At 36.6% G+C, this 26,533-nt stretch overlaps 5 protein-coding genes and 1 pseudogene across 5 annotated transcripts; 2 read left to right on the top strand and 4 right to left on the bottom strand.

Annotated features, from left to right (window-relative positions):
* Window positions 1-1,656: 1,656 nt before the first annotated feature.
* LOC113315276 lies at window positions 1,657-3,433 on the top strand. Its single transcript, XM_026563577.1, has 3 exons — window positions 1,657-1,681; window positions 2,445-2,741; window positions 2,821-3,433. Exons 2-3 carry the CDS (start codon window positions 2,457-2,459, stop codon window positions 3,418-3,420), a joined length of 885 nt encoding a protein of 294 aa, XP_026419362.1. The 5' UTR covers window positions 1,657-1,681; window positions 2,445-2,456; the 3' UTR covers window positions 3,421-3,433.
* A 155-nt stretch (window positions 3,434-3,588) lies between these two features.
* Window positions 3,589-4,758, bottom strand: LOC113315900. The gene is made up of 2 exons (XM_026564141.1): window positions 4,362-4,758; window positions 3,589-4,256 (listed from the first exon to the last, which is right to left on the bottom strand). Exons 1-2 carry the CDS (start codon window positions 4,756-4,758, stop codon window positions 3,589-3,591), a joined length of 1,065 nt encoding a protein of 354 aa, XP_026419926.1.
* A 574-nt stretch (window positions 4,759-5,332) lies between these two features.
* Window positions 5,333-8,371, bottom strand: LOC113319699 (protein MAINTENANCE OF MERISTEMS-like). The gene is made up of 5 exons (XM_026567940.1): window positions 8,094-8,371; window positions 6,521-7,477; window positions 6,184-6,441; window positions 5,752-6,081; window positions 5,333-5,679 (listed from the first exon to the last, which is right to left on the bottom strand). Exons 2-5 carry the CDS (start codon window positions 7,475-7,477, stop codon window positions 5,338-5,340), a joined length of 1,887 nt encoding a protein of 628 aa, XP_026423725.1. The 5' UTR covers window positions 8,094-8,371; the 3' UTR covers window positions 5,333-5,337.
* Window positions 8,372-9,254: 883 nt separating this feature from the next.
* On the top strand, window positions 9,255-9,755 carry LOC113319271 (histone H4). The gene has a single exon (XM_026567541.1). The coding sequence runs from the start codon at window positions 9,289-9,291 to the stop codon at window positions 9,598-9,600; it is 312 nt and encodes a 103-aa protein (XP_026423326.1). The 5' UTR covers window positions 9,255-9,288; the 3' UTR covers window positions 9,601-9,755.
* A 4,069-nt stretch (window positions 9,756-13,824) lies between these two features.
* LOC113315899 lies at window positions 13,825-15,723 on the bottom strand (annotated as a pseudogene).
* A 904-nt stretch (window positions 15,724-16,627) lies between these two features.
* Window positions 16,628-19,564, bottom strand: LOC113315898. Its single transcript, XM_026564140.1, has 3 exons — window positions 19,464-19,564; window positions 18,941-18,965; window positions 16,628-17,028 (listed from the first exon to the last, which is right to left on the bottom strand). Exons 1-3 carry the CDS (start codon window positions 19,503-19,505, stop codon window positions 16,628-16,630), a joined length of 468 nt encoding a protein of 155 aa, XP_026419925.1. The 5' UTR covers window positions 19,506-19,564.
* Between the last annotated feature and the right edge of the window lie 6,969 nt (window positions 19,565-26,533).

Here is a 26,533-nt window from a genome sequence, read left to right as displayed (position 1 = left end):
AACTTTGGACAAATTCATCTCTTCTGCCCATGAGATAGCCAAAATTAGGACTGTTGCCTCAGCACCAACAACACCTGTAATCAGTCCAAAGTCTGCTCTTGACTGAATTACTCTTCCTGCATTATCACAAAAAACAATTCCAATACCCATATTAAGATCTTTATAAGAACCATCCAGAAAGAAAACATAGTCAACATCCTGCCGAGGAGTTTTAACAATCACTGTACTCAAAGTAGTAAAAGAAGGAGAAGGAGGAGCAATAAAGGTGTTGATCAGCCTTCTAGTATCCAAAATAACCTTGTCCAGCCTGATAGTGGAGTTTTTAAATATCACATCACATCTAAATTTCCATATAGACCACATTACTATAGCGCCAATGCTAGGCCAATCAGCAGCAAAGGGAGAAGTACCCATACTACCATTAAACCAGTTCAAAAATATATCATCCACCCAATCAAAATTCCCAGCAACCAAATGCTGCAAGGAGAGAGCAAACCAAATACGTACAACCATGAGACATTTAAAGAACAGACGCATCACAGTTTCAAACTCATTCTTACAAAGAGGGCAACTGTCATCAACCGCAGGATTATACAACATAAGGAGAGAGTTAACAGGCAGCATATAAGCAAAAAATTTCCACGTGAAAAATTTAATCTTAAGAAGGCAATCTAAAGACCAAACTTTCTTCCAAAAAGAAGCATCTTCAGGGGTTATAGATTCATTCATATACACTTTATAAGCAGATTTAATAATGAAAATTCCATTTCTAGTGTGAGCCCACATGACAGTGTCTTGTTTACTAGTATTTATTCTAAGCGCAAGTATTTTGTTGACTACATCCTGAGAAAACAGCGATGTAATAAGACTAATATTCCAGGAGTTATTCTGTACATCAATAAGATCACTAACAAATCTGTAATCCACAAAATTAGGGTTAATCGAAGTCGGAGGAGAATCACTGAGAGGTAACCAATTAGAAGACCAAATACTTGTAGCCTTACCATCATTAATTTTATAAACAATATTAGACTTAATGAAAATCAAAACTTTTACTATGCCCTTCCAAGTCCGCAGAATCAACAGCTTTGTCGATCTCTAGCAGATTTCGATTTGGGTAATACTTATCCTTGAAGAATTTAGATACTAAATGATCCGGATTCTTATACAATCTCTAACCAATTTTTGCAATAAACACTTTGTTAGTAGCAAAAGAATTTTTAATTCCAAGACCACCATTCAATTTGGATTTACCAATATCATCCCAAGAACGATAGTAGGCAGCTCTTATAGGGTCTTTCTTTGACCACCAAAAAGTTCTCTGAATAGAATCGATCTTAGCAGTAATCTTTTTAGGGAAAGGAAAACTAGACATATGATATACATCTAGGCTAGAAAGGACATGTTTAGTGACCACCGTTCTACCAATAACATTCAAGTTAGTTTTCTTGCGATTATTTAATCTGCTATATAATTTATCAACGAGGAATTGAAAAGTTTTAGTCTTATCTCTATTAACAAATAAAGGGGTACCAAGATACTTTTGAGAAGTACTAAATACTGATAACACATGTAAACCCAAGATTCTTTTTTTTGCCGTACCCATAAGAATAAGAGCAACCACAGGCATGACCAAATTTGGGGACTATACCCAAATTTGGTCCCAAATTCAGCCGCAGTGGTACTGACTAAAACCATATTTAGTCCAGTTAATTAGGGTTTGCGACCAAATGTGGTCGCCAACCCAGACTAAAATGATTAATAGTGGGACGGAAGTATAGTGGGCGTATGATTTCAGACGGAAGTATAGTGGACGCTCCACATCGGGCGTACGTATAAATAACGTATGATAATGGGGCGGATGTATATAGAGCGTTTGAGTTAGGCGTTATTATAAACACCACCGGGCCATACGTAGATAAAACCTACGCCCCATAGCAGACGCAGTTATTAAAAACGCCTGGTTTGGACGCAGTTACTAAAAGCGCCTGGTCCGGGCGCATGTATTATGACCGTATGCGGGAGACGGACGTATTAATAACGTCTGTGTGAGACGCATGTTTTATGGGCGTATGAGTGAGACGCATGTTTTATGGGCGTATGAGTGAGGCGCATATATTACGACCGTATGGAGTGGGCGCATGTTTTAGAAGCGTCTGGGATGGGCGCATATATTAGGACCGTCTGGAGTGGGCGCATGTTTTACGAGCGTCTGGGACGGACGCTCGTATTATGAGCGTTTGTTCGGAGCGCATGTATTACGAGCGTCTGTTACCAGGCGCATGTATTACGTGCGCCAACGGTTATATTTTGGAATTCTGATTTTGGTTTTCTGATTTTCCGACCGTTTGATAGATTGCAACGGCTCTTTCGTATATCTCTATATATAGCATTTGACAAACTTATTTCTGCATAATCTTATCATTTATAATTTCTATTTCAAGAAATATAGAAATATGGCACCACGAGGTCCCAATTTTACAACAGAAGAAGATACAATGATATGTAGAATCCATTTAGCCATATCTCAAGATTCTGCTACCGGAACCGATCAACCAGAAAGAGTATTATGGAGTCGGATCAAAGATAAGTTGGAAGAAGCCCTGCCTTGTAAACCAAAACGTACTTGGACTTCTATCCAGAGTCGATTTCAGGGAATAAGTAGACAGGTTTCACTTTATTCTGCAAAAGTGTTGGAAGTTGATGGTGAATATCATAGCGGATGGAATGAAGTCTTGAGGGTAAGTAATCGTCAATTTTTGCACCCTTAATAATTATATACATGTAATTGGAACTGATGAGTATTGAAAATAATAACAGGTTGAAGAGATAAGAAAGCGATTCAAAGAAAGTAATGGTAACAAAAAATTTAAGCACGAAGAGTGCTACGAAATTCTAAAAGATAGTATCAAATATTCAGGACGGTCGACGTTTGTGTTTGATTCAGGCCAAGAAATGGAAGATTCTCAGAGTGGTGAGGAAAACGCTGATATTGAGGAAACAATTCCAGGCGAGTCCAGTGATGATCTAGATATTGGAGATATAGAGAACACACGTAAGCGTCAGTTGGGGAAGAAAGCATCGAAACAACTAAAGAAAACAGGGAGAGCAAAATCCAATGCCCAGGAGGAAATGCTAGAGGATATAATTAAGGAGCAGCAAAGTTTCAATGAACATTACAAAGCACAATCACTAATGAAGATGGGACAGAGACAAGCTGAGTTTGAAGCAATACAAGCTAAGTCTGCGGCAAAGTTTGCGGCGAAACAAGCTAGGCAAGAAAAACTCGATTTAAAGAAAGAAGCGGACGATGACTTGGCCATAATGTTGAAGGATGTCTCTACATTGGACACTGTAACAAGAGAGTACTTCGAACTTCGAAAGATGGAAATACTACAACGCAAAAGAAACCAATCTTAAAGCATGACCGAATTAGTTGAACCTTAATATTTATCATTAAAAAAAAATTAGTGAGTTTTAGTCAATTTTAGTGAATTTTAATTTTATATGATAAATAGTACATTAGTAAGCAACGTTACAACATATTTTCCGATGAAGAAATACGATACAACATATTTCCATCCCAACTTAATAATTATCTCCAAAATTTGACCATATGTGTTCGATTAAATCTTGACGCAAGCGAAAATGTGTTTCTTTATTGTGTATAGCATGACGCCGATGTGCAGCTCTCATTCTGGAAAGTTCCTCAGTACCTACCCTCGATATATTCACCGGTGCCGACCTGCTACGTGAGTCATATTCATGTGGCCAATCACCGGGAAGACGCTCATCCTCCACTATCATATTATGTAAAATAATAACCGTTTTCATTATATAGGCAAGCACATCCGGGTTCCACATTCGTGCAGGTTGTTTGACAATGGCAAATTGTTGTTGCAGTACACCAAATCCACGCTCTACATCTTTCCGTGCTCCCTCTTGCATCGATGAAAATTTATATTTTTTCGGTGTATCTGGTTGTTTAATGGCCATCACAATAGTAGCAATCTGTGGATAAATGCCATCACCGAGATAATATCCCATATCATATGCATGCCCGTTTACTTCAAAGTTCACCGGTGGTGTTTTCCCGTTGATAAGTTTTCGAAAAATATAAGAACGATTCATTACATTAATATCATTGCAGGAGCCGGGCATACCAAAAAACGCATGCCAAAACCAGAGATCATGTGACACCACTGCCTCTAGCACAATACTTTCACTCCCTTTATACGCGGTGTATACTCCTGATTCTGCTGACGGACATCTATCCCATTTCCAATGCATACAATCCACGCTCCCCAGCATCCCAGGAAATCCCCTGTCTTTGTTTTCTTTCAGCAACAGTTCAACATCACCCGCAGTTGGTGAGCGTAAATATTCTTTCCCATATAATACCACAATCGTCTTGCAAAACCGACGGGTTGCTTCTAAAACGGTGGTTTCTCCAATGCGTAAATACTCATCTATTGCATCTGCTGCACATCCATAAGCTAACATTCGGATTGCTGCAGTTACTTTCTGATGAGGGGATAATCCAAGAATGCCACAAGCATCTCTTTTTTGAGCAAAATAAGGATTTCTAGACACCACATCTGCCAATATTCGGTTGAACAATTCTCGCCGCATTCTGAATCTCCTACGAAATATGTTAGCTGGGTAGGTGGGGTTGTCAGAAAAGTAGTCATTCCAGAGAAGTATATCTCCGGCTTCACGATTTCTTGGTATTTTTATACGAGTATGAGACCATGTCATACTTGTAATGGCAGTTCCCAAACTAACTGCTAGATTATTTCGGCTCAATGCAACCGCATCTTCATCTGATGAGTAAAAGCTGTTATCAGAGATCGCAGAAGAAGAAGTAGAAGAAAATTCGGAGTCCGAAGAAGAAGAAGATTCAGCGTTATTGTCACAGTATTCCATTGGAATGTATAGTTTGAGAAGTGATTGGGAGAGTTCGAAGAAGAAGAATATTTGCAGTGTTGGTTTGTATTCACCGAGATATGTAGTATTGGTTTTATAGACACATGATAGACACTTATGGCATTGCAGATTGAAAATGCGAGTGAAAAGAATTGACACTGCAAAGACTAAGACTATAGCTAAAAAGAAGCGACACTGACCGATTGAAAATGAAGGCTTAAAAAGAAATAACACTAATAAACTACAAGTACCGAAACGGAGGCTGAAAAGAAATCAACATGTCAGAATGAAAATGGAGTCTGAAAATGGAGGCTAAAAAGTAACCCTATATAGAGATAAGATAGGATATTGTAGACTTACTGAAAACGGAGGTTATAAAGTACGTATCCAAAGTGGAGGCTAAAAAGTTACTTATTCATCAGTAGGAGTATGCGATGGTGTTTGCCGTGGTGGGATAAACGTCATTCTCGGATGGGGGTTAACAGACGACATTGTTGATGCTTGACTCACTGGAGCCCACACCGCTGGTGGGATAGTTTCAGAAAAACTGCCGAATCCAATAGGGGGACGCGGCGTTTGTTGCATACGGAATTGCATCTGATCCTCCAGGTAATTGTTACGAGCTGCAAGGCCTCGTATTACTTCATCTTTTGCCTTTAAACGTATCATCCTGTCTTCCGTTTCATATAATACAAACTCGCGAAACGCACGATTAAAATCGGCATGTTCTTGAACTAGATTATAAGCTTCAGGCTGTCGTTTAAAAAAAAATAATTAAGAAATGAGATTACCATATATTTTAATATAATGACGGGATGTACTTACGTATGATAATTGTTGTGGTGGTGGAATAGGTACATGCTGAGCAGGTCGTTGAATAAGGTGTTTAACACGGTCACCATCAACCCCGTGTAATTCAACTACCCAATCGACTTTGGTCACGAATTGATGGAAGTTAGTTACATGTCGCCAATATCGCAGATACATATTATATGAAACAGCTTTCACAAACATATTTGCATCTACCCATCCAGCTTCTTTCACAAGTTTTGCTTTCTCATGACTGACCTCGCCAATTTTAAATGGTGGATTTCTAGGAATTCCAAAAGTAGGATGATTTTGCCTCCAAGATCGTTCTCCTAGGTACCACATATTCTGTCAAATTACCAGTAATCAGAGAAAATAAGTTCTTCAACTTAGGATAAAATGATAACTTTGAAGTAATAATGTTCATATAAAAACAAAGTACTAACTGACCTTGCCAATCCAAGTAAATATAACCCTTTTGTTTGAAAGCTCCACAGCCCTGCGACCAACATCAGAGTCAAGAACACCAATGGCGGATTCCCACGGTCTCCATGTCACGATGTCTGCAGTCAACTGATTAAGCGCATTCCTACAGTGAACAATATCGATAGTCTTTTTCTTCGCTTTCCACCGGGAAGTTCTTGGCCATTTTTCTTCACTAGTTGGGTCGCACGGTCTACATATGCCCAGATATTCATATCCCCAAAACTACTCCATCATAACCAACCAAATAAATCAACTGCCAAAAATATACATTTAAATGAAATAAAAATAAATAATAATTTACCTCTAATATTTGGAACGGCCCAGTTAATGACTTATGTCCCCTACCAGATGCGTTGAGTGCCACATACAATTTTGCAAAAGCAGGACCACCCCAGTCATACATATCAACTGCATTTAGATCCTCAAAAGCAGCTAACCAAGCCGCATCAATGTAGTTCTTTGCATTGGAAAAGAAAAAATTTCCCAAAACATACATAAAAAAGGCCCTCGCCACTTTTTCTGCAAGTTTGTCATCCAAATTAGCTGCAACCAAGATATCTTCTTTGAAATACGTAGTCAAAAATTTAATTGTGATTGCATCTGAAATCCACTGTGCCGGGGGGCGTTTTTTTCCAGAGATTGGGGGATCTTCATAATCTAAGGGTTCTTCTATTTCTGGAAAAACATGCTCACGGACATAATCAAATTTGTACTTGACTGGGTTATACGGAACATCATCCCCAATTCCAATACTCAATCCTGTCAACACTACCCAATCAAGCGGCGTGAATCCCATTTCACCAAAAGGGAAGTGAAAAGTATGCGTTGTATCCCACCAACGTTCAACAAGATAATCAATCACTGGGTGTGATGCTTCTCCTATTTCCATGGCTAATAAACGTCCCCATCCTGCCTTGTCGATAATGTATTTAATTTTTGGACTATGTTTTGTTATCTCCTTATAATAAACAATGACCGAAAAGAGTGAACCACGATGTTGGTACCTGAATTTTGGATCGCTTGAATATGTAATATCTGTAGAAGCGTGTTTGTCACTATCTTCCAGGCAATTGTAGTTATCTAGGGATACCACGGACGGTGTTGTTTCATCTTCGCTATCTTCATCGAACCCGGTATCTGGAACTTCCAAATCTCCAACATTAGGGTCTATTTCAGGCTCCATTGGACCTTTACCTTTGCGTTTCTTATTATTCATCTTTTTTCCTTGTGCAAATCTCGACGTTATTCTGCTCAACATCTGAGCACGATATAAATACAAGTTAGTAATTGTTTTTTCTGAGTTTACAGCATCCATAAGAAGTTCTATTCTATATTATAGAAGATCAAAATTTACAGTATAGAAGATCAAAAAAATTTACAGTAAAGATTATTTTTTATTTACTTACAGTGTAGAAGATCAAAATTTTTTAAAGTAAATAAATACGAAAATTACATTAAACGAGTTTGAATCTCACTACATACACCGTCTATATCACAGAACTGTTTAAAATTTTGTATCTCCCCTTGTGTGAGCAACAACAATACATGTTTAATGGATTTGAGTGAACTACTACAGGTGATAAATTAGAATTATTGTATTCTATCAATCATGTTACAGTGTGTTATTTCGCTATTAGATGATGATGCGGAAGTATATAACTAATCAAACAAACAAACTAATCAAACAAACAGTAATCAAACAAACAGTAATCAAATAAACAGTACATAATCAAACAAACAGTAACCTCACGGTATGCTTAATGAAATCAACATGCAATCCACCGATTCCACCCAAACACAGCCTAATTAATCGTAACTTTAATCTTTAATCAAATTATCCAACCAAAAACAGATTACCCCAAAACAAACCATACCTTTAATCTTCAATCAAATTTGCCCGCACCCGATTAACGAATAAGATTAGTCGTTTCTTTCACAAGAACTCGTTTCTCCGCACCCAATCAAATGGCCGTCACATGAGATTTAGGTATTGCCCTAGATTTTTACTTAGGTTTCGTCGTTTTTTTTTTCTTCTGTAAAAAACGTAGGTTATGTAAAAAGAGGAGGAGAAGAGGATAAAAGAAGTATATATTCAGACGCTCTTTCTAAAAGCGCCCCACACAAACGCTATTTCTGTGCACGCCCCATCGAAACGCACTTATTAACAACGTCCCAACTAGACGCACTTATTAACAACGTCCTAACCAGACGCACTTATTAAAAACGTCCCAACCAGACGCCTCTTTAATGCACGCCCCACACAGACGCTTCTTCAATGCACGCCCCATTCAGACGCTCCTTCTATAAACGCCCCAATCAAACGCATCTTGTATAAACGTCTCACCCAGACGCATAAGCCATTAACGCCCGAAACATACGCACTTTATATCTCCGTATGAATGGGACACACTTTTAATCCCCGTCCCTGTAGACGCACTTTCCATCCCCGTCCCATATCCGGCGTTAATTATACCTACGCCTCAATCAAACGCGCATTATACCTACGTTTCACTCAAACGCATAATATAAAGCCGCCTAATCAACAAACGTGAATATAATTTCCGTCTGACATCGGGCGTGTGTATAAGTTACGCTTCACCAAATTTGGTGTTCTACCACTGCGCTTGAACACCCAGAATACCAAATTTTTTTGGTTTTTAGTCTTACTTTTGGTATTTGGTCCGTCTCATGGCTGTGGTTGCTCTAAGCCTAACTATTTTTCAGCAATCTGCCAAAAAGCATAGTGGACGTTCTCATACAAAACCATTTCTTAATCCAACGAACCAACTCCAGGCAAAACATAAGGCACGGATCGAGTATCAATCTAATGGTCAACAGTCTTCTACTTTCTCATATTTTTTTTCTCAATCCGAACAACATCATCTCAACCAATCAGGCTTGAGTGTTTCTAATCTAACGACCAAAAAAGAAAACACAACCTTCATACGGATCGGACTCCAATCTAACAGACATAATCAAACCAAGCAAATTATAAATTCTCTAGTAAACAAATACCCACTCAAAATCGAAAACATTTACTAGCAAAGAAATTTCTTTGAGAGAGAGAAAATGTCAGGAAGAGGAAAAGGAGGAAAGGGTTTGGGAAAGGGAGGAGCAAAGAGGCACAGGAAGGTGTTGAGAGATAACATCCAGGGTATCACTAAACCAGCCATCAGAAGATTAGCAAGAAGAGGTGGAGTCAAACGTATCAGTGGTTTGATTTATGAAGAGACTCGTGGTGTTCTTAAGATCTTCTTGGAGAATGTGATTCGTGATGCTGTTACTTACACTGAACATGCCCGAAGAAAGACTGTCACTGCTATGGATGTTGTCTATGCTCTCAAGAGACAGGGAAGAACCCTCTACGGATTTGGGGGTTAGGGTTTGCGTTTTTCTATTTTGTAAAGAATGTTGAGACTAGGGTTTCAATTTGCTGTTCTTTTTTATTTCACATGTACCTGGAAATCAACTTGATTGATGGATGCGAAATGTTTTTAATATCAATGAAATTCAGCAATCTACTTGTTTCTGTTTCATTTCTTTGTCAAATTAAATTTTAGTTTTCTTACTGATTCAATTAAAATTAAACTTTGCATCAATTTGGGTATTTCATTCAGGTACTTAATACATATATATGTCTAATTTCACAATTTATGATTTGTGAGTAAACATTGAGTTTATTTGGTTTATTTGTCATCTCTAGATTGCAGTTGGCCCCAAAGTGTGCTTCTCCTCAGTAGCAGATTGCAAATAGTGAGGTACCTACCCTATCTTTCTCTCTTTGCAAACTTTCTGCAGTTGATTCTCAAACACCTTCAATTGTAATCAGCCAATCTGCACCTCCACCTCAATTATTCCCTTGCCTGTTGCATTAACTGTCTAAAACCCAAACGCAGACAAACTCGGAATTGTTACATTGGCAGCCTGCTAATAAGTTTTATTTGGTGATAGTTTACTTTTATAAGCCACCACAAAAATCATGTTGGGTGTCAATATAAACTTTTATAATCACAAATTTTTGGTTACATGCCGAGTTAGATCTGTGATAATGTTTTGTTGAAGGCATAATCCTGCTTTTAACTTCTTTGTTGTGTATGTTGTATCATGTCAGTTTGAGTTACAGTTTCTGGTGAAGCAAAGTAGCGATTGATGAACTTCAACTGATTTGGGCAGCACTGAAAGTGGCCAGTGCAAGATTGCATTAATAAAGAGGTATGTTTGTCCACATGACTCGTGACTGCATCTATTCTTCATTTTATCTATCAGGATTCAAATTGAAGACATTCAAGTTTAATTACAGATTGTCGAATTGTCTTTTCCTTTCATGATGATATATTAGAAACAGCACCTTGCCCGAATTGCCATTGGAGAGTCATATGTTAACTGTTTTTTCAAGAATGCAAAACATTGATGCATATCTGGGCAGTTTACGTCCTCTCAAGCAACACATATAGGTAGCCCATAACACTTGTTATTGAAACTGTGCAACAAGTCGACAACTATTGAGCTCAGAAGGAACTAGAGTGACTATACAGTGTTGTTTTTCACCTCAGAACAAATGTTTTGGCATTAGGATCTTGTTGTGCTATAATGGTTTGATAACACGTGTGCTATAATGGTTTGGCATTGTAAAAAATTCATCTCTTTCCTCCCATTCAGATCGTCTTGTTCCAGAGTTTACATGTGATCGGACCACAACTGTTCTTTAAGTCAGTTCTTGCAAGGCTTTGTTTCTCGACCTTTTGTTGCTTCATTTTATTTTTGTTAGGGTCCTTGATTGTTTATTGCAGGCTTGCAGCAGATTGTTTATTCTCCAACTTATTACGCCACGTTTTTCTGGGTGCTAATGTCTTTGGAGAAATTATTCTTTCTTGCAGGCTTGCAGCAGATTGTTTATTCTCTTATTACACTAAGTTTTACATGATGCTAGTTTCTTTGGAGAATTTATTAAGTCACCAAAATCCGGTGCTAGAATATAGCACAAAGTATCATTCAGAGCTATGCTATTTATTTTTGGTCTTAATTTGGTCCTGTGATAAATGCTTGACTTTTTGAGGAAATGATAGTTTGCCACCACCGAAGCTTTAGCATGTTAAATGTTTTTGTATTTAATCGGATCATCATTCATCACTCACATCTAGTCTTGAAAAGAATATATTTTTGCTACCTGAATTATCATTTAAGGAAGGAATTGAACCCTAGAAGAAAGTATTGTATCACTTTCGGAGGGGTTTTCGGGATGGGCATCATTGGCTTCTGCTTACAGTCCGATGGAGAAAAGAGCATTAGGAATAGCAGATGACATGTAACACTCTCATGTATATTTATACTATCAAACAAAGTGTTTCATCCTTCAAGTTTCACATCTTACTTAAGGTTCTGCCTCCCTATTTTGTTGCTTTCTATAAATCAGCAATGGAGTAGGTCTTTTTTTTTGCGTACTTGGCTTTTATTATATTCTGCGGAACAGCCTTTCCTTGCAAGTAAGCTGATGAGAGATCTCCAGGACTTGATTCTGTTATGTTTATGTGCATTTCTCTTCAGGAAAATGCTTCTTTTATCTTCCAATATTGATTGTGTATATCACCTTCATTGATTAAGATTTCGCTTGCAGAGGCTTCTTGAAAGCACACTTATATCGTGTCTATGGTCATGCTATAAGCTCAATTTTTGGCCCCACCAATATCTCTTTTGAGGGATGTGGGGAGCTTGAGGTGACAGCAGAACATTGGTTTAGACATTTACAAGTGTTGATAACAATTTATAATACGAAGTCCTCTCTTCGTCATCATTTTTTCATTCATCTGGTTTTCAGGTACTGTCTTGCAGAGACCGCCTGTTAGAAGCTGTGAAGTTTCTTGATCTAGATAGTGGTTCTGGTTGGCAATTACTTCAGGTCATACTATAACTTCGCAAATTTATTACAATCTCTAAATTTTTTTTTTTTGCTAGGTCCATAACTATAATAAATTACAAAGACTAGAGGTTTATGAGATTGGAAACTAAATACATAACATCAAAACTAAAACCGCTGCAAACTCAAAAATATCACTTAAAAGTTAGAACTTTTAGTTGAAGCCTTAGGAATTAAGAATCCTTTCTCCAATGCATTCTCGGTAGAAGAAGCCTTAGCTTCATCTATTTTCTTCTTCTTAGCCAGACTCTTGGCTAAATTCTGTTTTTTTTCTTCTTCTTCCTCTTTGTCCATTTGATCAGCCCAACTCATATAAATAGTGATAAATTCATACTAGCTGCTAAGAGAGATTATGAGTCCCCAATTTTCTGAGCTGTGTAAATCCTGGTTGTAAACGAAAGATTCCTTTATTTCTGTTTCAACTCTAAAAGTCAATTTATTTTTCTTTTTTATTTTTGAACATTATCAAGCTATTTTTTCTATGTGCTTTTTACTTGGTTCACCACTCGTGACAAGTCACTTACTAGAAGGTTTTGCCGCCTTTGTAAAACTCTGCACGTAGACCATCACAGCATCATGTATTCTCCAGTCGGTCGGAATTGGTTATGTACGATATTAACGTTTTGATACCATAAATGTACAATTCATAGGCAAAAAAGAAGAAACTGGTTGAGACTGAATGAATTGAATGGTCTGAGATGATGACTATGCATGCCTTACTTTTTATGCCTAAGCCAAAAACCCATATGAACTAGTATCAACTACTTAGGGCATGGATACATAAATATCTTGATACTGACAAAATTAACTTTTAGTTTTAGATATTTCCAAACTTCATCCGGCTGAGTGTTGTTTGCAACCCTTGGGTCCGTAGTGTTGGGAGCTTTGTTTAACAATCTTTCGGCACAAGTAGCAATAATGCTTTTCGCAAGACCGGCAACATATGTGATTGTTATTCTGTACCTGTTTCATTTGCAACAAAATAATAATATCAGTGTAGCGCTTATCCAGGAATATCATACTACCTTTCATAACGAATTCCAGCTTACAAGTACATTACTAACTGGATTTTCTTATATATCAATCATTTTATTTGCAAAATGCAAAAAATTTCATTTCCCTCACCTTTGCATTTATTTGATGGCAAATTGGACACGAGTGAGCATGATTTTCTGGATCTTCAACTAGTCTCCGATGTAGTATCTGCTGCTCCTTAAGCAACATAACTGCCTGTTGTCTCATCCGGGCTTCCCGTTGATGCTCCTGGCGCAATTTTTCATCCTGGCGCGACTGTTCAGCTTGGCGCTTCTGATGGTCATAGTCGAAAAGGGGACAATTATTGATGCAGAGAGAATCAGGACCTCTTAAATATTTCCCGCCACATTTGTAACAGAAATGCTGCCAACATTTCGTGCAACGCATGTGGTTACAACCTTCACTGCGCGCGATTGGTGCAGAGCATTTAGGGCATGGCTTAGTAATACGATCTATTTCGTCCGCATTAAGAAGCTGATTTATCATGTCAAGCTCTTTACGTTGTTGCTTAGTCATTTTTGGAGTTTCCGCTACCGGCCGAGTCATTTGTTGAGTTTTCGTTACTGGTTGAGTCTTTTGTTGGGTTTTCATTACGAGCTGACGATTCTGCACAGATAATAGTAGAACATATGAGATCTTTTCATAACTTCGGAAAATCAAGCAAACTTCGAAATAGACATACAGTATTCTGAATTAAGATATATGTTACCTGCAAGATCTTGAGCTATTGTCATGCATTGAACTCCAATATGAAGTCGATCTCTACAAAGACCACAGAAGGTAAAGAAGCACGTGGGACATTGCGCAAGGTGGTCCTCATCCTCTAAACAAGCCATTTCACATCTAGGGCAATAGACTAGATCAGACATTGAATCAAGTGTCTTATGAAACAATAGCGACTCCCATTGTTCAAATTTTTCATCCCCAAGCAAGCTTTTAACCAAACCAGGTGGAACTAGTTCCTCGCATTTTATCTGCGGACACAGTATTGCCATGCTTTCCTTTGCGTGCATGGTTGAATATGTTTCCATGCAATTGCGACAGAAGAAATGCTTACACGGCAATCTTACAAACTTGGTGCCTGTTAAAAGGAGATGCATCACATCAATTCAGTGCAACACAAAATTCTGGATTATACAGTCAAATAGTGAAGCTGTGCATAAGAAAGCTAGAATATGGAGTACAAATTTGAGATACCTGCACATTCACTTAAACAAATGCAGCTTTCATGTAGGCTTTGGCAGAATTTCTCATTGCATTTGTCGTTATTATAGTTCAATAGTGAAGGTATGTCTGGAGAGACACTTCCTGAAATGGCACGTCTATCTCCAACATTATCCGCCTTTTCAGATGAAGCCAGCGGTAATCTATTATCAAACTCTAGTAGGAGAGAGATGAATTTTGTAGCCAATCCACCCATGGATAAACAATTTCATACCCTGGTTGACCCGTCCAAATCGTATCTAACATTTTACACAAGCTAGATATCCTCAAAACATCCAGCCACTGAACATAAATTGTAAAAGGAGCACAATGACTAGGGTATGCCTTGGGTAGTAAACATGTTAATACAATTGGGGGAAGATACTGAATTTCGAAGGAGTAAAAGAATCCGTTCGAATTATCAGCTATTGTTGTTTCACTACCACTTCCGCCATATTCGACTCCTCCACAGAATGAGTCAATTTTGGTCGTAGACACTACAAATTTATGGGGAACTTCAATATGTATATTTATCTGTAGAAAAAAACTTCAATCATTTAGGAAATTAGACTGTTTAATGAGTTTATCACAATGCTGATTAAACGGGGTACTTGCAAAACCTAGAAAGATCGTAAGCCGTCTTCTCTCTCAAGTACAATGACATCTTCACCATATATAGCCTCCAGTGCCAGTATCTGCATGCAAAGAGAAAACTTGTTTTACAGAATTAATAGATGGAAGTAGTAAAGCATAGTTTGGAATGCACCGGCAAGGAACTGTTCTTCAACTTGTTCCGAACTTTTTAGTTTTGGTTATTGAAAAGGAAAGCTAGCCAAAGATGAGCATAATACACACACATATTACCGGCCGAACGAAGGATTGTGATACGAAAGTTGGAAGTAAGTTTTGGAGTTGTAAATATTTACCTCCTCTTCCTGCAACCTATCATTAACTCTGAGTCGTTCTTCTAATGTAGGTTCTTGCGCGACCAATTTAATATCTTCTAACCGACTAAGAATATCATTAACTTCGTCTTTAGATTTCTCACTTTCTCGCACTTCATCCTCTCCGACCTGCTTTTCTTTGTCAAAAACGGATAACCTCACTTCGGAATCTGTTTTTTCGATAACATGGGGTTGTTGATTTGGATCGCACCCATTAGACTTGGGAGCTGATTCTAGAGAATGTTGGATGAATTCTGATTTGGGTATGGTTGTAAAATCAAGTTGTTGCGGCGGGGGGAGATTTTGGTCCTTGTCTTCATTGTAAGGTTTAACAACCCGCTTCTTCTCTTCAATTCTAATACCTTGTTTGGGATTTCGTTGCTGGCTCCTCCTCCTACCCTTATTCATGGTGAATTCAGCAAGTCAAAAAGAAACTGTTCGAATACTTAATAAGGGCATGGCACCGGGAGGAATCCCGTGACAGCAACTAGCAAGGTAGTCCCGTGTAAATTTGGAATTCCCGGAAAATACTTCCTTTTTTTCTTTTCTTTTCTTTGGACTATTGCATTCGCTTCTGCTCTGCTTGCCATAACATATTAGGGACCTCGTATCAACTACGATCTCCAGGGGAGAATAAAAACAACTCATCAATATGATTGGGAGGCAGTGTCTTTACTGTATACTAGTCATTATGCCCGTGCTCTGCACGGGCCTAGATATCTTGCACAGAAAAACATGAAATAATGCAAAATAGGGAATTCAAATAGCAAAAAATGCTAAAATTGACTATTCTACATAGAATTTTAAATAATCAGAACTAACATCAAAAGAATAATGAAATCTAAAAATAGAAATTTTATTTCTCTTAATGCCTCTCGGAGAATCTCCTACGGAAGGTGTAAAAAATCCTACGTGGATTTTTTATTTAGTCCTTTTATTTATGGGGTCTACACATAGAGTAAATATAACACCTCAAATCTAAAAAACCATCTTCAACAGTGAGAATTTTAACTCTTAAAATTAAAAGAAAATTGGTTAAAAACATGACGTGGAGGTGCAACCGGAAGTGTAGATAACACTTTCTTGAACACCTTCATATTTAGTAATTGGTCCCTTCTAACTTGTAGGACCCTACTGTTGGAGATGGATTTATGCCAAACAGGGGTCTAAAATCCTATGTGTCACTAAAACTAAATAGATCCACCCTCTCTTGGAGATGCTCTCATAGTTTCCACACATAATGATCTATGATTTTTTATTTTATTTTTATTTTCGATTTTTGATTTTTTTGAAACTAAAGAGATGAAATTAATTAAGAATGGGTTGATACAATGTTTGCTTCTTCCTGCACTTTGGCAGAGATCTCTTGCGGTGGTTTTAGCAACCATACACCACTCACACATTCTATTCTAGCAAGTTTGGATAAAGAATCTGCTACCTTATTACATTCTTTGTGCACATGAACATAATGCCAAGACTTAAACCTACTAAAAAAGACTTTAATATCAAGAATTAAATTACGAAGTCTCCAATCAATGTTGAAGCTTTTATTATTAACTGCATCCACCACAATCTTAGAATCCATCTCGAACACTGCTTGTTGCATATTCCTTTCCTTTGCCCATTTTGTTGCTTCCCATAGTGCTATGCTTTCAGCGTGTTCCGCACTTGATAAACTCCTTAGATAGATGCATTTTGAGCCCCTGTGTGTACCTATAAAATCGCGAATTATTAGTCCAATTCCACCTGAATGATTAGAATGCAAATAAGAGCCGTCAACATTAATTTTAAAGATTTCTCCTTGAGGGGGAGACCAATGCAGATTTCTTCTTGGTTGTACAGTAGGAACGTTACTTAAAGGAACTGCTGCCGAGGTATCATATTCTGCAATCTCTTTCTTACATCTATGAATCACAGATTCTGGAGTAACTTGAGAATTATTGAAAGCCTTCACACATCTGGAAGACCAGATACACCAAGCAGTAATACAGATTCTACAAATTAGTTTCTCATCAAGCTGGTGAATAACAAGTTTATCAAAGCAGTCACATATCCAATTCTTTGTGCACATGAATTTTTATGTCTCTTTATGATTTCAATCTTCATCAAAAATGTAACTTTCACGCATGAGGACTTCGACAAATTTATACCGGTATCAAGTCATCCCTCATGCACAGTTATCTGCAGTGCATTCAGCGATATTGATTCAATGGGTATCCCATTTCTGATTAGGAAGTGATAATTACATTGTACTTAAAACTTCATAGACGGCATACATATTATCTCCGGGTTGGTCACAATCCATAATTCTGGAACATCACTTTCTCATTGGCTGTGGGTTCATACACTAAGAAGTACAACCCCTGGATCTCAGCTGGCAGCCAGTTTACATCATCCTTTAATAATGTCAACCATGTTTGTTCAATTTGTTTAGTTTAATTTCCACCAGGGAAATCCACCTACGAATGCTTGCAGGTGGCGATGACCCATGATAACCTTTTTTTTAAGCCTTGGTCAGTATCTTCCTAGATGGAAAATGAAATTGTTGATCATCCCTGCGACAAAAATAAAATAAAAAAATAAATCACCAATACTCTATATTGACACGCCTAAGATTGCTGCAACGGATACTTTTGATTACCAATCAAATTTTTCCCAAATACCTGAATTTTTACAATTTTTCTCTACAGTCAAAAGCCCAAGCACTGCAGCAGGTCTTAGAAAATGATCTAGATATCAAATTAGTATCCATTATCTAAGATGCAACCTGCAACATCTATGAACAAAGCTAGTGTCTCACCTTACTGAAGATAAGGCTAAGTATAACCAAGATTAACATTGAAGTATGCCATTGCTGCATGAAAACAAAATTTAACTTCCTTTGTTGATGAATTTACCTACCTCCGTTGCAGTACGTATCACAACACTAACCTATGACATGGCATATTGGTACTTTAAAACCTCAGCAAGCTTCATACAAATTTGGAATATATGTCAAGTAGCAGGAAGGGTCTCTTACATATCAGTATCTCATACAAATATAAAGACACCTTTCAAACGCTTTCATGGAATTTTTTTTCTCTAAGGAAACCTTTTTATTTTAGTTTAAGTTGCAAAAACTCAATAATCAAGTTTCAAAATACATTTTAAGGGAATACGTATACACGCAAGTCCCAGAAATTCCCTTAATTCAGGTGTAAGTAATCAAAATAAAAACTTGTTTCTATCTTCAAATGTATATGGATCATATATAGTCAAAAAAACTAATATGCAATACCAAATCCATTCGGGCATTTCCATCTTCAAGGTACGATAGAAGTAGTTTTACATTTTTGCTCATATATTCCTAGGATCGTGTAACCATCACCGGTGGGTCATTAAGACTTCACATCTGGCACATACTTGTGCCTTTTTGCAAAGAAATTAACAATGAATCAGAAATCAACTCTCTTAAAGAAATTTCTCTAATCAAGCACTAATTAATGAGCAAAATTAATTAATAATACAAATCAAAATCAACTATTAAACTTAATTTATTGATCAATAACCCCCAGTCGGTCTGTATCACAGTAAACAATATTCAAACAAACAAAAAACAAACAGAAAATCGAAAGCAAATTCGTACCTGGCGGAGAGTTCTCGTTTGGCACCTGTTAACAAATCAATATACAGTGAATCGACATCACAAATAAGTATGACAGCGAAGCATCATTAAACTATATCAACAACAGTGAATTCAAACCCTAATTTCAGTTTCTTGGTTTAGTTTTATGATTCAGTTTATCGGAACATGATGTCATGATCTAAAAGCCACGATTCCATATCAAAGCATATGACCAACGTCATAAAAAAATATATATATACGCAAAAAACACAGAGTAGAAGAGAAGAAGGGAAGAAGGAAGCGGCGGAAAGATTTAGGTTTTCCTCCCAATATTCAGTAAGTAATAGATACGTAAAAAGAAAACAACCCGGGTGGTGTAAAATAACCAAAAAAGTGGTGGCCAAAAACCAAAGATTCCTATTGGTCAAAATAGCATTGGTGGGGCCAGAAGCTCTAAGAAGAAAGCTTGATTCAGCTTTTAACCACAACAAAGGAAAATCACCTGAAATCATATTATTAATTGGGAGGGAGTGAAAAGTGGCACCTTAAATCCGCTTACGAATGCTTGCAGGTGGTCATGACCCATGATAACCTTTTTTTTAAGCCTTGGTCAGTATATTCCTAGATGGAAAATGAAATTGTTGATCATCCCTGAGACAAAAATAAAATAAAAAAAATAAATCACCAATACTCCATATTGACATGCCTAAGATTGCTGCAACGGATACTTTTGATTACCGTTCAAATTTTCCCAAATACCTGAATTTTTACATTTTTCTCTACAATCAAAAGCCCGAGCACTGCAGCAGGTCATATAAAATGATTTAGATATCGGATTAGTATCCATATCTAAGATGCAACCTGAAGCATCTATGAACAAAGCTAGTGTCTCACCTTACTGAAGATAAAACTAAGTATAACCAAGACTAACATTGCAGTATGCCATTGCTGCATGAAAACAAAATTTAACTTCCTTTGTTGATGAATTTACCTACCTCCGTTGCAGTACGTATCACAACACTAACCTATGACATGGCATATTGGTACTTTAAAACCTCAGCAAGCTTCATACAAATTTGGAATATATGTCAAGTAGCAGGAAGGGTCTCTTACATATCAACATCTCATACAAATATAAAGACACCTTTCAAATGCTTTCATGGAATTTTTTTCTCTAAGGCAACCTTTTTATTTTAGTTTAAGTTGCAAAAACTCAATAATCAAGTTTCAAAATCCATTTTAAGGGAATACGTATACACGCAAGTCCCAGAAATTCCCTTAATTCAGGTGTAAGTAATCAAAATAAAAACTTGTTTCTATCTTCAAATGTATCTGAATCATATATAGTCAAAAAAACTAATATGCAATACCAAATCCATTCGGGCATTTCCATCATCAAGGTAAGATAGAAGTAGTTTTACATTTTTGCTCATATATTCCTAGGATCGGGTAACCATCACCGGTGGGTCACTAAGACTTCACATCTGGCACATACTTGTGCCTTTTTGCAAAGAGATTAACAATGAATCAGAAATCAACTCTCTTAAAGAAATTTCTCTAATCAAGCACTAATTAATGAGCAAAATTAATTAATAATACAAATCAAAATCAACTATTGAACTTAATTTATTGATCAATAACCCCCAGTCGGTCTGTAGCACAATATACAATATTCAAACAAACAAAAAACAAACAGAAAATCGAAAGCAAATTCGTACCTGGCGGAGAGTTATCGTTTGGAACCTGTTAACAAATCAATATACAGTGAATCGACATCACAAATAAGTATGACAGCGAAGCATCATTAAACTATGTACACAACAGTGAATTCAAACCCTAATTTCAGTTTCTTGGTTTAGTTTTATGATTCCGTTTATCGGAACATGATGTCATGATCTAAAAGCCACGATTCCATATCAAAGCATATGACCAGCGGCATAAAAACAAAAATAGATCAGCGCAAAAAACACAGAGTAGAAGAGAAGAGGGGAAGAAGGAAGCGTCGGAAATATTTAGGCTTTCCTCCCAATATTCAACAAGTAATAGATATGTAAAAAGAAAATAACCCGGGTGGTGTAAAATAACCAAAAAAGTGGTGGCCGAAAACCAAAGATTCTTATTGGTCAAAATAGCATTGGTGGGGCCAGAAGCTCTAAGAAGAGAGCTTGATTCATCTTTTAATTACAACAAAGAAAAATCACCTGAAATCATATTATTAATTGGGAGGGTGAAAAGTGGCACCTTAAATCCGCCTACAATGTTTGCTGGTGGCGATGACCCATGATAACCTTTTTTTTAAGCCTTGGTCAGTATCTTCCTAGATGGAAAATGAAATTGTTGATCATCCTTGCGACAAAAATAAAATAAAAACATAAATCACCAATACTCCATATTGACACGCCTAAGATTGCTGCAACGGATACTTTTGATTACCATTCAAATTTTTCCCAAATACATGAATTTTTACATTTTTCTCTACAGTCAAAAGCCCGAGCACTGCAACAAGTCTTAGAAAATGATCTAGATATCGGATTAGTATCCATTATCTAAGATGCAACCTGCAACATCTATGAACAAATCTAGTGTCTCACCTTACTGAAGATAAAACTAAGTATAACCAAGACTAACATTGCAATATGCCATTGCTGCATGAAAACAAAATTTAACTTCCTTTGTTGATGAATTTACCTACCTCCGTTGCAGTACGTATCACAACACTAACCTATGACATGGCATATTGGTACTTTAAAACCTCAGCAAGCTTCATACAAATTTGGAATTTATGTCAAGTAGTAGGAAGGGTCTCTTACATATCAGTATCTCATACAAATATAAAGACACCTTTCAAATGCTTTCATGGAATTTTTTTCTCTAAGGCAACCTTTTTATTTTAGTTTAAGTTGCAAAAACTCAATAATCAAGTTTCAAAATCCATTTTAAGGGATATACACGCAAGTCCCAGAAATTCCCTTAATTCAAGTGTAAGTAATCAAAATAAAAACTTGTTTCTATCTTCAAATGTATCTGAATCATATATAGTAAAAAAAAACTAATATGCAATACCAAATCCATTCGGGCATTTCCATGTTCAAGGTACGATAGAAGTAGTTTCACATTTTTGCTCATATATTCCTAGCGTCGTGTAACCATCACCGGTAGGTCATTAAGACTTCACATCTGGCACATACTTGTGCCATTTTGTAAAGAAATTAACAATGAATCAGAAATCAACTCTCTTAAGGAAATTTCTCTAATCAAGCACTAATTAATGAGAAAAACTAATTAATAATACAAATCAAAATCAACTATTGAACTTAATTTATTGATAAATAACCCCCAGTCGGTCTGTAGCACAGTATACAGTATTCAAACAAACAAAAAACAAACAGGAAATCGAAAGCAAATTCGTACCTGGCGGAGAGTTCTTGTTCGGCACCTGTTAACAAATCAATATACAGTGAATCAACATCACAAATAAGTATGACAGCGAAGCATCATTAAACTATATCAACAACAGTGAATTCAAACCCTAATTTCAGTTTCTTGGTTTAGTTTTATGATTCAGTTTATCGGAACATGATGTCATGATCTAAAAGCCACGATTCCATATCAAAGCATATGACCAGCGACATAAAAACAAAAATAGATCAGCGCAAAAAACACAGAGTAGAAGAGAAGAGGGGAAGAAGGAAGCGGCGGAAAGATTTAGGTTTTCCTCCCAATATTCAACAAGTAATAGATACGTAAAAAGAAAACAACCCGGGTGGTGTAAAATAACCAAAAAAGTGGTGGCCCAAAACCAAAGATTCTTATTGGTCAAAATAGCATTGGTGGGGCCAGAAGCTCTAAGAAGAGATCTTGATTCATCTTTTAACCACAACAAAGGAAAATCACCTGAAATCATATTATTAACTGGGAGGGAGTGAAAAGTGGCACCTTAAATCCGCCTACGAATGCTTGCAGGTGGCGATGACCCATGATAACCTTTTTTTTTAAGCCTTGGTGAGTATCTTCCTAGATGGAAAATGAAATTGTTGATCATCCCTGCGACAAAAATAAAATAAAAACATAAATCACCAATACTCCATATTGACACGCCTAAGATTGCTGCAACGGATACTTTTGATTACCGTTCAAATTTTCCCAAATACCTGAATTTTTACATTTTTCTCTACAATCAAAAGCCCGAGCACTGCAGCAGGTCATATAAAATGATCTAGATATCGGATTAGTATCCATATCTAAGATGCAACCTGAAGCATATATGAACAAAGCTAGTGTCTCACCTTACTGAAGATAAAACTAAGTATAACCAAGACTAACATTGCAGTATGCCATTGCTGCATGAAAACAAAATTTAACTTCCTTTGTTGATGAATTTACCTACCTCCGTTGCAGTACGTATCACAACACTAACCTATGACATGGCATATTGATACTTTAAAACCTCAGCAAGCTTCATACAAATTTGGAATATATGTCAAGTAGCAGGAAGGGTCTCTTACATATCAGTATCTCATACAAATATAAAGACACCTTTCAAATGCTTTCATGGAATTTTTTTCTCTAAGGCAACCTTTTTATTTTAGTTTAAGTTTCAAAAACTCAATAATCAAGTTTTAAAATCCATTTTAAGGGAATACGTATACACGCAAGTCCCAGAAATTCCCTTAATTCAGGTGTAACTAATCAAAATAAAAACTTGTTTCTATCTTCAAATGTATCTGAATCATATATAGTCAAAAAAACTAATATGCAATACCAAATCCATTCGGGCATTTCCATCTTCAAGGTACGATAGAAGTAGTTTTACATTTTTGCTCATATATTCCTAGGATCGTGTAACCATCACCGGTGGGTCACTAAGACTTCATATCTGGAACATACTTGTGCTTTTTTGCAAAGAAATTAACAATGAATCAGAAATCAACTCTCTTAAAGAAATTTCTCTAATCAAGCACTAATTAATGAGCAAAATTAATTAATAATACAAATCAAAATCTACTATTGAACTTAATTTATTGATCAATAACCCCCAGTCGGTCTGTAGCACAGTATACAATATTCAAACAAAAAAAAAAACAAACAGAAAATCGAAAGAAAATTCGTACCTGGCGGAGAGTTATCCTTTGGCACCTGTTAACAAATCAATATACAGTGAATCGACATCAGAAATAAGTATGACAGCGAAGCATCATTAAACTATATCAACAACAGTGAACTCAAACCCTAATTTCAGTTTCTTGGTTTAGTTTTATGATTCAGTTTATCGGAACATGATGTCATGATATAAAAGCTACGATTCCATATCAAAGCATATGACCAGCGGCATAAAAACAAAAATAGATCAGCGCAAAAAACACAGAGTAGAAGAGAAGAGGGGAAGAAGGAAGCGTCGGAAAGATTTAGGCTTTCCTCCCAATATTCAGCAAGTAATAAATATGTAAAAAGAAAACAACCCTGGTGGTGTAAAATAACCAAAAAAGTGGTGGCCGAAAACCAAATATTCTTATTGGTCAAAATAGCATTGGTGGGGCCAGAAGCTCTAAGAAGAGAGCTTGATTCAGCTTTTAATTACAACAAAGAAAAATCACCTGAAATCATATTATTAATTGGGAGGGAGTGAAAAGTGGCACCTTAAATCCGCCTACGAATGTTTGCTGGTGGCGATGACCCATGATAAGCTTTTTTTTAAGCCTTGGTCAGTATCTTCCTAGATGGAAAATGAAATTGTTGATCATCCTTGCGACAAAAATAAAATAAAAACATAAATCACCAATACTCCATATTGACACGCCTAAGATTGCTGCAACGGATACTTTTGATTACCATTCAAATTTTTCCCAAATACATGAATTTTTACATTTTTCTCTACAGTCAAAAACCCGAGCACTGCAACAGGTCTTAGAAAATGATCTAGATATCGAATTAGTATCCATTATCTAAGATGCAACCTGCAACATCTATGAATAAATCTAGTGTCTCACCTTACTGAAGATAAAACTAAGTATAACCAAGACTAACATTGCAGTATGCCATTGCTGCATGAAAACAAAATTTAACTTCCTTTGTTGATGAATTTACCTACCTCCGTTGCAGTACGTATCACAACACTAACCTATGACATCGCATATTGGTACTTTAAAACCTCAGCAAGCTTCATACAAATTTGGAATATATGTCAAGTAGCAGGAAGGGTCTCTTACATATCAACATCTCATACAAATATAAAGACACCTTTCAAATGCTTTCATGGAATTTTTTTCTCTAAGGCAACCTTTTTATTTTAGTTTAAGTTGCAAAAACTCAATAATCAAGTTTCAAAATCCATTTTAAGGGAATACGTATACACGCAAGTCCCAGAAATTCCCTTAATTCAGGTGTAAGTAATCAAAATAAAAACTTGTTTCTATCTTCAAATGTATCTGAATCATATATAGTCAAAAAAACTAATATGCAATACCAAATCCATTGGGGCATTTCCACCTTCAAGGTAAGATGGAAGTAGTTTCACATTTTTGCTCATATATTTATAGGATCGCGTAACCATCACCGGTGGGTCATTAAGACTTCACATTTGGCACATACTTGTGCCTTTTTGTAAAGAAATTAACAATGAATCAGAAATCAACTCTCTTAAGGAAATTTCTCTAATCAAACATTAATTAATGAGCAAAATTAATTAATAATACAAATCAAAATCAACTATTAAACTTAATTTATTGATCAATAACCCCCAGTCGGTCTGTAGCACAACAGTATTCAAACAAACAAAAAACAAACAGAAAATCGAAAGCAAATTCGTACCTGGCGGAGAGTTCTCTTTTGGCACCTATTAACAAATCAATATACAGTGAATCAACATCACAAATAAGTATGACAGCGAAGCATCATTAAACTATATCAACAACAGTGAATTCAAACCCTAATTTCAGTTTCTTGGTTTAGTTTTTATGATTCAGTTTATCGAAACATGATGTCATGATCTAAAAGCCACGATTCCATATCAAAGCATATGACCATCGGCATAAAAACAAAAGTAGATCATCGCAAAAAACACAGAGTAGAAGAGAAGAGGGGAAGAAGGAAGCGGCGGAAAGATTTAGGTTTTCCTCCCAATATTCAACAAGTAATAGATACGTAAAAAGAAAACAACCCGGGTGGTGTAAAATAACCAAAAAAGTGGTGGCCCAAAACCAAAGATTCCTATTGGTCAAAATAGCATTGGTGGGGCCAGAAGTTCTAAGAAGAGAGCTCGATTCAGCTTTTAACCACAACAAAGGAAAATCACCTGAAATCATATTATTAATTGGGAGGGAGTGAAAAGTGACACCTTAAATCCACGTACAAATGCTTGCAGGTGGCGATGACCCATGATAACCTTTTTTTAAGCCTTGGTTAGTATCTTCCTAGATGGAAAATGAAATTTTTGATCATCCCTGCGACAAAAATAAAATAAAAAAATAAATCACCAATACTCCATATTGACACGCCTAAGATTGCTGCAACGAAGACTTTTGATTACCATTCAAATTTTTCCCAAATACCTGAATTTTTTCATTTTTCTCTACAGTCAAAAGCCCGTGCACTGTAGCAGGTCTTAGAAAATGATCT

The sequence above is a fragment of the Papaver somniferum genome, chromosome 10 (genome assembly GCF_003573695.1).
Source record: "Papaver somniferum cultivar HN1 chromosome 10, ASM357369v1, whole genome shotgun sequence".
Lineage (NCBI taxonomy): Eukaryota > Viridiplantae > Streptophyta > Magnoliopsida > Ranunculales > Papaveraceae > Papaver > Papaver somniferum.
The sequence above is the reverse complement of the archived record's forward strand: the minus strand, read 5'-3'. Positions and strand labels throughout refer to the sequence as shown.

What these genes read in the sequence shown, in the direction of transcription:
- LOC113315276 (XM_026563577.1), top strand. Translation starts at nt 2,457, where the DNA reads ATGGCACCACGAGGTCCCAATTTTACAACAGAAGAAGATACAATGATA. An exon ending in GATGGAATGAAGTCTTGAGG is followed by an intron (nt 2,742 to 2,820) that starts GTAAGTAATCGT and finishes AAATAATAACAG; the next exon opens with GTTGAAGAGATAAGAAAGCG.
- LOC113315900 (XM_026564141.1), bottom strand. Translation starts at nt 4,758, where the DNA reads ATGACATGGTCTCATACTCGTATAAAAATACCAAGAAATCGTGAAGCC. An exon ending in TTTACGCTCACCAACTGCGG is followed by an intron (nt 4,257 to 4,361) that starts GTGATGTTGAAC and finishes GTCCGTCAGCAG; the next exon opens with AATCAGGAGTATACACCGCG.
- LOC113319699 (XM_026567940.1), bottom strand. Translation starts at nt 7,477, where the DNA reads ATGTTGAGCAGAATAACGTCGAGATTTGCACAAGGAAAAAAGATGAAT. An exon ending in GGCCGTTCCAAATATTAGAG is followed by an intron (nt 6,442 to 6,520) that starts GTAAATTATTAT and finishes ATGATGGAGTAG; the next exon opens with TTTTGGGGATATGAATATCT. An exon ending in CACCACAACAATTATCATAC is followed by an intron (nt 5,680 to 5,751) that starts GTAAGTACATCC and finishes TTTAAACGACAG; the next exon opens with CCTGAAGCTTATAATCTAGT.
- LOC113319271 (XM_026567541.1), top strand. Translation starts at nt 9,289, where the DNA reads ATGTCAGGAAGAGGAAAAGGAGGAAAGGGTTTGGGAAAGGGAGGAGCA.
- LOC113315898 (XM_026564140.1), bottom strand. Translation starts at nt 19,505, where the DNA reads ATGGGTCATGACCACCTGCAAGCATTCGTAAGCGGATTTAAG. An exon ending in CATTCGTAAGCGGATTTAAG is followed by an intron (nt 18,966 to 19,463) that starts GTGCCACTTTTC and finishes ATTTGTTAACAG; the next exon opens with GTGCCAAACGAGAACTCTCC. An exon ending in AAACGAGAACTCTCCGCCAG is followed by an intron (nt 17,029 to 18,940) that starts GTACGAATTTGC and finishes GCGATTTTATAG; the next exon opens with GTACACACAGGGGCTCAAAA.